This window comes from Salmo salar, chromosome ssa15, assembly GCF_905237065.1.
Source record: "Salmo salar chromosome ssa15, Ssal_v3.1, whole genome shotgun sequence".
In the NCBI taxonomy this organism is placed as follows: domain Eukaryota; kingdom Metazoa; phylum Chordata; class Actinopteri; order Salmoniformes; family Salmonidae; genus Salmo; species Salmo salar.
The window spans coordinates 64,873,525-64,885,840 of record NC_059456.1 but is presented as its reverse complement, the minus strand read 5'-3'; the positions used below and the strand labels follow the sequence as shown (position 1 = coordinate 64,885,840).

The window sequence follows — 12,316 nt, the reverse complement described above, 5'->3', positions numbered from 1 at the left end:
GCCAGAGCTGACCGCCAGTCAACAGTCGCCAGAGCTGACCGCCAGTCAACAGTCGCCAGTCGTACGTCACCAGAGCTGCCCGCCAGTCGACAGTCGTCAGAGCTGCCCGCCAGTCGACAGTCGCCAGAGCTGCCCGCCAGTCGACAGTCGCCAGAGCTGCCCGCCAGTCGACAGTCGCCAGAGCTGCCCGCCAGTCGACAGTCGCCAGAGCTGCCCGCCAGTCGACAGTCGCCAGAGCTGCCCGCCAGTCGACAGTCGCCAGAGCTGCCCGCCAGTCGACAGTCGCCAGAGCTGCCCGCCAGTCGACAGTCGCCAGACTGCCCCGAGCCGCCGGAGTGGCCAGACTGCCCCGAGCCGCCGGAGTGGCCAGACTGCCCCGAGCCGCCAGACTGCCCCGAGCCGCCGGAGTGGCCAGACTGCCCCGAGCCGCCGGAGTGGCCAGACTGCCCCGAGCCGCCGGACTGCCCCGAGCCGCCGGACTGCCCCGAGCCGCCGGACTGCCCCGAGCCGCCAGACTGCCCCGAGCCGCCAGACTGCCCCGAGCCGCCAGACTGCCCCGAGCCGCCAGAGTGGCCAGACTGCCCCGAGCCGCCAGAGTGGCCAGACTGCCTGGAACGGCCAGAACCGGAGCCACCTCCTGATATAGGTGGGTTGGGGAGGGGGGGTGTAGCACAGTGCCGTCGTTGACGGCAGCCACCCTCCCTTCCCTCCCTTTTAGTAGAGGGGATTTTTTGTTTTGTTGTTTGGGGTTGTGTTTTTTTTTTAAGGTGTTTCCGGGGTTAGCATCTTTAAGGGTCGGGGGTACTGTCACGTCCTGGCCAGTGTAAGGGTTAATTGTTATTGTAGTTTGGTCAGGACGTGGCAGAGGGTATTTGTTTTATGTGGTTCAGGGTGGTGTGTTAGTTAGGAGGGCGTTTGATTTATTATTTCCGGGTTTTGAGTTATGGTCTATGTTTATGTATTTCTATGTGTAGTCTAGTGAGTGTGTTTCTATGTTGAGTTAATTGGGGTGGGCTTCCAATTGAAGGCAGCTGTTTGGTGTTGCCTTTGATTGGAAGTCCTATATTAGTTGGGTGTGTTTGTCTTGTATTTGTGGGAGATTGTTTTTGCATTGTGTGTTTTTGTGAGCCTGCAAAACTGTCATTGGTCGTGCTTATTGTTTTCTTGTTTTTCGTGTTCAACGTTCTTTAATAAATTAAGAAAATGAACACCAACTCTGCTGCATATTGGTCCACCTTTTCAGACGACGATTTCGCTATATCGTCCTCCGACGAAGAAAGCCGTGACAGGACCACAACATATTTCAAACTGCACAAACCACTGTGATAAGTGTTAGCCAATTGAAAACTGACCGCCTCATTGACATAACTCTGCAAAAAAGGGCTCTAGAGTCTGATGGCAAAGACGTGTTTACAAACGGTTCACTTAAAAAAATACTTTAAATAGTTAACTTTTTAACGGTGCATTTGACAATTCGTCAATTACTTTAACCATCATGAAAAAAAATGTACACATTAATAAACAGTTATGGTTAAAATTGTGAGATAATCATTAATGTTTGCCAAATTGTCAGCCTATTAAGCTTGGTTAAGTAATGGTTTAAAATGATAAGACAAACTCTTATTCCATCATGTAACCTTGCAAGGGTTTAACTGTTGAGGAAAGTTTGCTATCATCTTCTGCTAGCTAGCCTACTGTGTTGGCTAGCCAGTTAACTGTAGCTAGCTAGCAAACTTTAGCTGGCATTTTTGATCTGCCTATCAACTAGGCTAGCTTAATTTACTATCCACAGAATAGACTTTCCATGCAATCTGTTAAATTGTTTGGGATTAGTTACAAGCTACCTAAAGCTGGCAATTATGCTATGGTCGCTACTAGCTAGCGACCTAGCTAGCTAACGTTAACTGGGCCCGATGGTCTTATCTTCCCTCAACCTTGTTTACAGGGTATCCGTACCCCAAGGGTTATACGTGAGACACCCAGCATGTTAACATTAGCTAGCTACTTGTGTCAACACACTATGCGTAACATTCCTTTTCAATGTAGCTAAATGCTAACTAAGCAATATTATTGCTAGTGGGATAACACAACAACTAGCTAGGTAGCTAGGTATGCCGAAACTATAGAAATCATGATGATGAGTGTCTATGCAAAATTGTCATGTCTCATTTTTCTCTACCACAGATTTCTACCAGGTCTCAGACTCCAGGATGGGAAATTCAAGAAAGGAACAGATGGAGACAGAGACAGTTGTAGATTTCCATTTTGTAAGATCAATGTCTGCTCAACTTTAATTTGCATAATGCAAAAATCCCCATAATAATCTGTCAGTTTAAGCTAAAGATATCAGTTTTGCATTGGATGCAACACTTCCTCATCTGCCCTTGAAAGGCAACAGAGCTAAAGCAGTGTTTGTCAGCCCATGAGACATCCCGAAAATCAGTCTTCTCCCAAATTGTCTGTAGCGTCTACATACTATTATTACCCCTCTATGGAAAGATAAGACTTCCGAACATGATGGTGTTCTCTGTTTTGCGCTATGTGACAGTGCACAAAGAACAGGGTAACCTCCACAAGCGTCTTGGGACTTGTCTGAAGTCAATCTGCCAACTTCTGTCTGTAGCGTCCGAACAGTTTGGGCAACACAATAATATGACCCATCTATGTAAAGGTGAGACTCTCACGAACACTTACATGTTTTGCTCAAGGATGCCCACAGGCCTAACAAGATTCGTCTGAAAGTTCCTCAGTATCAGTTGAACAAAAATTAATGGACGTACAGTATACTGTATATGGAGACTGCTTAGATACAAAAAATAACTAATGTTTCCTGATCATTCTTTACATCTCTCAGATATAGGACAGACACTTCAGAACAAATTTCATTTGGATTTCATTTGCATCTGTTGTTCCATGTAGTGAATCTGTTATTCAATGTGTTTCTATGGGATAATAGCGCAATAGGAATAAGGCCCAAACATTCTTTTCATCAAATAATGTATTTATTTATATTTTTCATACATCAAATGGTCTTAAAATTCAAAATCAAATAGCTACGTAAATGATCCTTGGTATGACCTCCCCCCTTAGACTCTTAAGGGCTATTAAAAAGCGAAGAAATATACAATCATGTTGTTCTAAATTAACTATCTAGGTCAGTGTTTCCCAACTCCAGTTCTCGAGTATCCCAAACAGTACAACTTTTTATTGAAGCCCCAGGCAAACACTACCTGATTCAACTTGTCAACTAATCGTCAAGCCCTCTATGAGTTGAATCAGGTTTGTCCAAGGCTACAACAAATGTTTAATGTTGGGGATAGTCCAGGACTGGAGTTGGGAAACAATGATCTAAGCTACTCACCAAACTGTAGGCTACATATTTATGTTATTGAGGAGGCCTATATGTTTGTTTAATCTAATTCATCAATTTATTAACAATATAAATCCTTATTATTTGGTAAGAAATGTAAGGTATTTTTAGATGTTGCAACAAAGTTGACTAAAGTAGAAGCTCAGCTTATGTTTGTAGGTATTTTAACTTGGTAATGAGTAGTAAGTAATTACATTAAAATACACTTCACTTAAACTAGCTAAATCCTGTGTAATGCCTATTAATTCATTGTATTTATGCAGATATTACATGTACTCTGTGGTATACTAATGTGTTTATTTTCTCACTTATGTGGGGCTTCCAGAAGCTTTAAATTGAGGGCCAGGTTGTCAGGATGGGTAACGTACTATATAAGTACACATTAATTACAAGTAAGTACCCCTCAAGATACACTTCATTTTAATTAGCTAAATCCTGTGTACTTATGTAGATAGTACATCTACTCTGTGGTGGGTTTATCCTCTCACTTGGATGGCAAGGAGGTTCAGGTTGTCATAATGGCTAATGTACACATTAATTCCAGGTTATTTTTTTAATAAATATTTTAAGCAACTTGGGTAAATCCATATCCTAAGCAGAAAAAGGCCATAAAAAGTATGATTCACACAACGCTAATGTTCCCACAGAAGTGATGTTGACATTTCGACATTTCTATCGAAGTCATTTCTATCGAAGTCCTCCCCCATTGTTATTCCCATTCTGGCATAACCAGTAGATCAAGAGATTATACAATTCTGTTGAAAACACTGTGAAGCGTGGCGATGATAAAAAAACACAAAACACAAAACAAATCGCCATACAAACACACCTTGTCGAAACCGAAATCCATAAAGCCATCCGAGCATGACACGGTTTATTCAGTACAGTAAGTTCATCATTCATTGTGTCAGACAAAAATATCAGAAGTGTCTCTCCCAGTCCACAACAGTTTCGGTCTGTAAGAAAATGCCCCACTGATGTCGATAATGCAAAGCTTGATCCAAAATCACAATGGAGGAAGTTTGGTGTGGCTGTGTCCTCTTCTCCAACTGATAGGTCATCCCCCCCATTCACCTCAAACAGGGGACGATGACAGACGTGTCTAATAAGCACCATTACATTTTAAATTTTAGCCATTTAGCAGACGCTCTTATCCAGAGCGACTTACAGTAGTGAATGCATACATTTCATATTTTTTTTTTCCCATACTGGTCCCCCGTGGGAATCGAACCCACAACCCTGGCGTTGCAAACACTATGCTCTACCAACTGAGCCACACAGCACCATTTACCAGTCTGGCCAGGTGTGTGTGTCTACACCCTAATGTTCCTCTCCTACATGTCCTGGCGAAAGATGCCCCCCAGGGTGTTGAACTTTGGTCCCAGGTCCCCTAGGAAATTCAAGTCATCCCCCAGGTTACTTAGCGACAGGTCATCCAGCGACTGACACTTGCTGCCTCTCCCCTCGTATCTGTACTCGTAGGGTTGGTAGTCCACCTCATCGCCAATCATATTCAGCCTCTGGGGAACCAATACGCCAACGTTAGAGGATGTTAACTATTAAACTTTTCAAGAATTACATTTCTACAAGATCTTAAAAAACTCTCAATACTAGTAACTAATTAAGTACTTATAATATATCCAACTGAGGGATATTTCTTACATTAAAGAATGTATGTAGTGGCGAAAAAGAGGTATCAGCACAATAGTTACTGTTTTCAAGACCACGTGGTGCATCATTCACATCTTGACATTATTGTCCGTCTCTGTTTTCACAGCACAGGTTATTTGGGACATTTTCTACATGTCACATACGTGTCAGGTCTTATGTTTTAAGCCCTCATACTGTACAAACACCTGGTGTTACACAGTACTCTACCACGCTAATACAAAGGAGTTGTGCTAAAATTCCTTTTAGTGAGGATTAAGGGTCTCATTATGTGATTACACGGGCTGGCCTGAGGTGGTTCCCCCTCTGGGACCCACAGTTTCCTCTCTGGGGCCCTTGGGCCCGTGTACACACAACCGGTTCGGTAATGGCTGTGTTGCTTGGGGACAGGTATCTTACCCGGTCTATGTGCTCTGAAATGTGCTGGTCCGACAGCAGGCCGAAGGAGCGGGAGTACTTCGAAGAGTTACTCTAAGGAGAGAGCAGAGGAGCCGTGAAAACACAGGAAAACAAACATGAAGGCTTGATGCAGGAAACAACATTTTATGTAGTGCGTATTTGTCAATGGTGTGGTGTCAAGTAGACAAGATTCTGATAGTTAGTGCACAGCAACACTTACCCTCATGGTATTGTTCCTGCTTGTAGTCCACGTCTGGTACTGCAATTGGAAAATTCATATTCACATTGTTGATGAAGATGATCGACTGCATTAATGCACCCACTTCACTGTATAAAACCTTGATAACCTGTAGTTAATATGTAATAACCTGTCACAAATTGTATCTACACAACTGTCAAATCATATACAGGGCCTCCAGAAAGTAGTCACACCTCTTGACTTGCTCCACATTTTGTTGTATTACAGCCTGAATTTAAAATGGATTAAAAAAAAATTATAATTCTCACCAGTCTATACACAATACCCCTTAATGACAAGTGAAAACATATCTAGAATTTCTTTCTCAATTACATTAGTATGCACAATATATGCTAGAATCACCTTTGGCAGCGATCACAGCTGTGAGTCTTTCTGGGTCTCTAAGCTTTGCACACCTAGATTGTACAATATTTGCACAACCAACAACCTCCGTCAAGTTGGTTGTGGATCATTGCTAGACAGCCATTTTCAAGTCTTGCCATAGATTTAAGGAGATTAAAGTAAAAACTAACTAGGCCACTCAGGAACATTCGATGTCGTCTTGATAAGAAACTCCAAGCTCATCATTAAGCTCTGGGCCCTGGGTCGGAAGCCTGCCCTGTGCAACTGGATCCTGGACTTCTTGATGGGCCGCCCCCAGGTGGTGAAGGTAGGAAACAACACCTCCACTACGCTGTTCCTCAACACAGGCGCCCCACAAGGGTGCATGCTCAGCATCCTCCTGTACTCCCTGTCCACCCATGACTGCACGGCAACGCACGCCTCCAACTCAGTCATCAAGTTTGCAGACGACACAACAGTAATAGGCCTGATTACCAGCAATGACGAGACAGCCTACAGGCAGGAGATGAGGACCCTGGCGGTGTGATGCCAGGAAAATAACCTCAATGTCAAAAAAAAAAGGAGCTGATCATGGACTGAGATCAGAGGGAGCATGCCCCTATCGACATTGACGGGACCATAGTGGAGAAGGTGAAAAGCTTCAAATTCCTCTGCGTACATATCAATGATAATCTGAAATGGTCCACCCACACAAACAGTGTGGTGAAGAAGGTGCAACAACGCCTCTTCCACAGTAGGAGGCTAAAGAAATTTGGCTTGGCCCCTAAGATCCTCACAAACCTTTACAGATGCACAATTGAGAGCAGGGCTCTCCAGAAGGTGGTGCAGTCTGCCCAACGCTTCACCAAGGGAATACTGCCTGCCCTCCGGGACACCTACAGCACCTGACTTCACAGGAACGTCACAGGAAGGACAAAAAGATAATTAAGGACATCAACTACCCGAGCCACCCCGCTATTGTCCAGAAAGCGAGGTCAGTACAGGTGCATCCACGCTTGGATTGAGAGACTGAAAAATGCCATCAGACTGTTAAATAGCCATCAATAGCCGGCTACCACCCAGTTACTCAACCCTGCACCTGAGAGGCTGCTGTCCTATCTACATAGACATGGAATCACTGGTTACTTTAACAATGGAACTCTAGTCACTTTAATAATTTTTACATAATGTTTTACTAATTTCATATGTATATACTGCATATTACAAATCAGGCTATCTTCTGTATATCACCCCTACCTTGTCACAACACCACTGATTGGCTCAAACTCAGTAAGAAGGAAAGAAATTCCACAAATTAACTTTTAACAAAGCACACCTGTTAATAATTGAAATGCATTCCAGGTGACTACCTCATGAAGTTGGTTGAGAAACTGCCAAGAGTGTGCAAAGCTGTCATCAAGGCAAAGATTGGCTTCTTTGAAGATTCAAATATAAAATATATTTTGATTTATTCACTCTTTTGGTTACTACATGATTCCAAATGTGCTATTTCATAGTTTTAAAATCTTCACTATTATTAAAAAATGTAGAAAATAGTAAAAAGAAAGAAAAACCCTTGAATGAGTAGGTATGTCCAAACTTTTGACTGGTACTGTATATACAGTTGAAGTCGGAAGTTTACATACACCTTAGCCAAATTCATTTAAACTCAGTTTTTCACAATTCCTGACATTTAATCCTAGTAAAAATTCCCTGTCTTAGGTCAGTTAGAATCACCACTTTATTTTAAGAATGTGAAACGTCAGAATAGAGAGAATTATTTATTTCAGCTTTTATTTCTTTCATCACATTCCCAGTCGGTCAGAAGTTTACATACACTCAATTATTATTTGGTTGCATTGCCTTTAAATTGTTTTAACTTGGGACAAACGTTTTGGGTAGCCTTCCACAAGCTTCCCACAATAAGTTGGGTGAATTTTGGCCCAAATCCATCCTGACAGAGCCGGTGTAACTGAGTCAGGTTTGTAGGCCTCCTTGCTTGCACACACTTTTTCAGTTCTGCCCACAAATTTTCTATGGGTTTGAGGTCAGGGCTTCGTGATGGCCACTCCAATACCTTGACTTTGTTGTCCTTAAGCCATTTTGCCACAACTTTGGAAGTATGCTTGGGGTCATTGTCCATTTGGATGACCCATTTGCGACCAAGCTTTAACTTCCTGACTGATGTCTTGATGTTGCTTCAATATATCCACATAATTTTCCTCACTCATGATGCCATGTATTTTGTGACGTGCACCAGTCCCTCCTGCAGCAAAGCACCCCCACAACATGATGCTGCCACCCCCGTGTTTCACGGTTCGGATGGTGTTCTTCGGCTTGCAAGCCTCCCCCTTTTTCCTCCGAACATAACGATGGTCATTATGGCCAAACAGTTCTATTTCTGTTTCATCAGACCAGAGGACATTTCTCCAAAAAATTACAATCTTTGTCCCCATGTGCAGTTGCTAACCGTAGTCTGGCTTTTCTATGGTGGTTTTGGAGCAGTGGCTTCTTCCTTCCTGAGCGGCCTATCAGGTTATGTCGATATATGACTCGTTTTACTGTGGATTTAGATACTTTTGTAGCTGTTTCCTCCAGCATCTTCACATGGACCTTTGCTGTTGTTCTGGGATTGATTTGTTCTTTTCGCACCAAAGTACATTCATCTCTAGGAGACAGTATGCATCTTCTTCCTGAGCGGTATGACGGCTGAGTGGTAAAATGGTCTTTACACTTGCTTACTATTGTTTGCACAGATGAACGTGGTACCTTCAGGCATTTAGAAATTGCTCCCAAGGATGAACCAGACTGAGGTCTCCTCTTTCTGAGGTCTTGGCTGATTTCTTTTGATTTTCCCATAATGTCAAACAAAGAAGCACTGAGTTTGAAGGTAGGCCTTGAAATACATCCACAGGTACACCTCCAATTGACTCAAATTATGTCAATTAGCCTGTCAGAAGCTTCTAAAGCCATGACATGATTTTTTGACATTTTTCAAGCTTTTTAAAGGCACAGTCAACTTAGTGTTTGTAAACTTCTGACCCACTGGAATTGTGATACAGTGAATTATAAGTGAAATAATCTGTCTGTAAATAATTGTTGGAAGAATTACGTGTGTCATGCACAAAGTAGATGTCCTAACCGACTTGCCAAAACTTTAGTTTGTTAACAAGAAATTTGTGGAGTGGTTGAAAAACAAGTTTTAATGACTCCAACCTAAGTGTATGTATACTTCCAACTTCAACTGTACGTATACACACTCCGGTCTCCGACATTGCTCGTCCTAATTTTTATATATTTCTTAATTCCATTCTTTTACTTTTAGATTTCTGTGTATGTTTGTGATTTGTTACATATTACTGCACTGTTGGAAGTAGGAACACAAGGATGTCACTATACCCGCAATAACATCTGCTAAATATTTGTATGCGACAAGAACAGTTTATGTGCTGTACAGAGATGACGTTGTCATTCAAAAATCATGTTAAACACTATTATTGCACACAGAGTGAGCCCACGCAACTTATTATTTGACTTAAGCACATTTTTACTCCTGAATTTATTTAGGCTTGCTTTATCAAAGGGGGTTTATTTTTATTGAGTTTATTTTTTAAAGAGATAGTGCATATTAATCAGCGTTTCAGTAAAAGTGCTGGTTTTAGCCACCTGGCTAATTTTCAACAGCAGTAGATAGACAATGAGCAGTGAGCACACGCAAAGCAACAAAACAAAATGTCACACCCTGGTCTGTTTCACCCCCCACCAGGTATCTCCCATTTGTCCCCATTATCTCCTGTGTATTTTCTGTTTGTCTGTTGCCATTTCTTCTTGTCCCGTCAAGTCCCACCAGCGTGTTCCCGTGTTTCCTGTGCTCTAGTTTTTGTGACCTTTTTCTGACCTTTCTCCCTGTCCTGACCCTGATCCTGCCCGCTGTCCTGTACCTGCCTGACTGATTTGAATTATGACTCTTTGCCTGCCTTGACTTACATTTTGCCTGCCCCTTGTACTATAATAAACTCTGAGACTCGTACTATCCGCCTCCTGTGTCTGCATCTGGGTCTTAGCCTGAGTCCTGATCCAAAATACATAGAAGCAACAAAGTGTTTCTATGCCTCACAAGCTACAGACAACAGATAACATGGAAAGTGGCAATACACAGCTAAGGATTATGTTCACAAGTCTGATTGGTCTTTTGCCATGTCTTTATGTTTTTGTAAAGGTGCAATAGGTGGTGCAGTTATGTATGTCTGATGGCAGTGTGTTCCAGACATGGGAAGCTCTTACAGAGAAAGCAGTTTGAATAATGGTGCTTTTCCTTAATGGGACTATACAGTCACCTCTCATGGCAGACCAGGCCATTTAGGATCTTGAATACAAGACATGCGTCTGTGCATTGCCCAAGATTTTCCCAAATTAGGAGCTCATGCTTTCTGAGGATGTAACAGTGATGTCTATTGGGCTTTTCTACCAAGCACTTTGAGAGCCTGTTTACAGACTGACTGGGTTTTAATGTTGTACTGTAAGCTTGGGCCCAACTTGTCAAGCAGTTTGTTAAGGTAGGGAGTATCATAGCATTGAATTACAGTTTTTCTGCCTCTGTAGTCAATTTTTTTTAAATGTTTTGGACATTGGCTAGGTTGAATTTGGTAATTTGAGTAAACCTTTTCACCTGCTTTTTAAAAGATAGTTTGGAATCAAGTATGATACCAAGCTACCACCGGGAGCTTCTCCCCTGACACATATTGACACAGTAGCATCAGTTGCCCTCTTTGTGAAGAACATGCAGACTTTTTTCACGTTGAGATGCAAACATGAGACACTGAGCCACTTTGTAACCTGGACCATTACAGTAGTGAGATATTTTGAAGCTTGTTGTTTGCATGCACATATATCACTGTATAATCTCCACACATTTGTACTTCAGACCCAGAACAGACAGAAGGCCGATCAATAATTTACAGGCTGAACAGGAGGGGCCTCAGTATTGACCCTTGGGGCACACCCACATCATAGCTGAGGGTGGGCGGCGTCTCATTGCTTACTGACACACTGGGTTAAGCCTTCAAGGTACAGTATGATTTCATCCTTCTCAAGGCATCAGGGGAAAAGTTGAACTTGGACAGTTTTGTGATGAGAACCTGATGGATAACAGTATCAAAGGCTTTCCTTAGGTCTAGAAACACAGTCCCACCATCTTGGACTTCACATTTTGCAGAAGAAAGCAATTGGCCGTTTCTGTGGAGTGGTTTGCTCTGAAGCCAAACTGCATGGTGTCACGTCCTGACCAATATTTAGGTATTATTTCTATTATATTTGGTCAGGACGTGGCAGAGGTATATTTGTTTTGTATTATGGGGTTTTGTGTGTGCTGTAGTGGGGTGTATTAGTTTGGTATAGGTTCTAGGTTTGTTTTTCTATGTGTAGTTTTGGGTGCTGGACTCTCAATTGGAGGCAGGTGTTTCTAGTTGCCTCTGATTGGGAGTCCCATAAGTAGGTGTGTGTTTGTTTGGTTTTCGTGGGTAGTTGTTTTTGCACTGCGTGTTGTGTGCCTGCAAAACTGTTCCTGTCGTGTATATTGTTTTCCAGTGGATGCGTTACTCCTTTTTTTGAATTAAAACATGAGCATCCATATTCCCGCTGCAGTTTGGTCTATTCAACACGGCTCTTTTTGTGACAGAACTACCCACCACCAAAGGACCAAGCAGCGGAGAAGAGGACAGAGGCAAGTGAGGGAGGAATGTTGGAGGCAGCCCCAATAATTTTTTAGGGGGGGGCACAAGGGCTATTTGGCGGGGCGAGATTACAGCCCCAGGCCAGCTCCCCGTACCCTTGTAGGGCAGACTGGACAGGTCCCGTGCTTTGGGGTTGGGATTGTGGTGAGGCCTGGGATTTTCAGGCCGGTAGGCAAGGTACCAGCGCCCCGCATGTGCCAGGGGCGAAGTAGGCATCGAGCCGGAAGGGGTGATGCCAACCCTGCGCTCAAGACCGCCAGTGCGCCCTTTCGGTCCGGTGTTTCCCGCCAGACGCACTAGCATGGAGGTGCGTGTCTCCAGGCTGGCACGTCCTATACCAGCCCCACGCATCAGGAGTCTAGTGTGTCAACCCAGCCTCGCCAGTCAACAGTCACCAGAGCTGCCCGCCAGTCAACAGTCGTCAGAGCTGCCCGCCAGTCAACAGTCGTCAGAGCTGCCCGCCAGTGAACAGTCGTCAGAGCTGCCCGCCAGTCAACAGTCGTCAGAGCTGCCCGCCAGTCAACAGTCGTCAGAGCTGCCCGCCAGTCAACAGTCGTCAGAGAGGTC

At 43.5% G+C, this 12,316-nt stretch overlaps 1 protein-coding gene across 1 annotated transcript in view; it reads right to left on the bottom strand.

The window, feature by feature from the left end:
• Positions 1 to 4,215: 4,215 nt before the first annotated feature.
• The window catches only part of LOC106571916 (cadherin-like protein 26), a 52,496-nt gene continuing 44,395 nt past the window's right edge, over positions 4,216 to 12,316 (bottom strand). The window contains exons 17-19 of the mRNA XM_014145472.2: positions 5,658 to 5,696; positions 5,438 to 5,509; positions 4,216 to 4,890 (exon numbers count right to left, since the gene is read on the bottom strand). Of these exons, the coding sequence (XP_014000947.1) occupies positions 4,705 to 4,890; positions 5,438 to 5,509; positions 5,658 to 5,696 (297 nt within the window). The 3' untranslated portion in view covers positions 4,216 to 4,704. The remainder of the gene's footprint in view (positions 4,891 to 5,437; positions 5,510 to 5,657; positions 5,697 to 12,316) is intronic.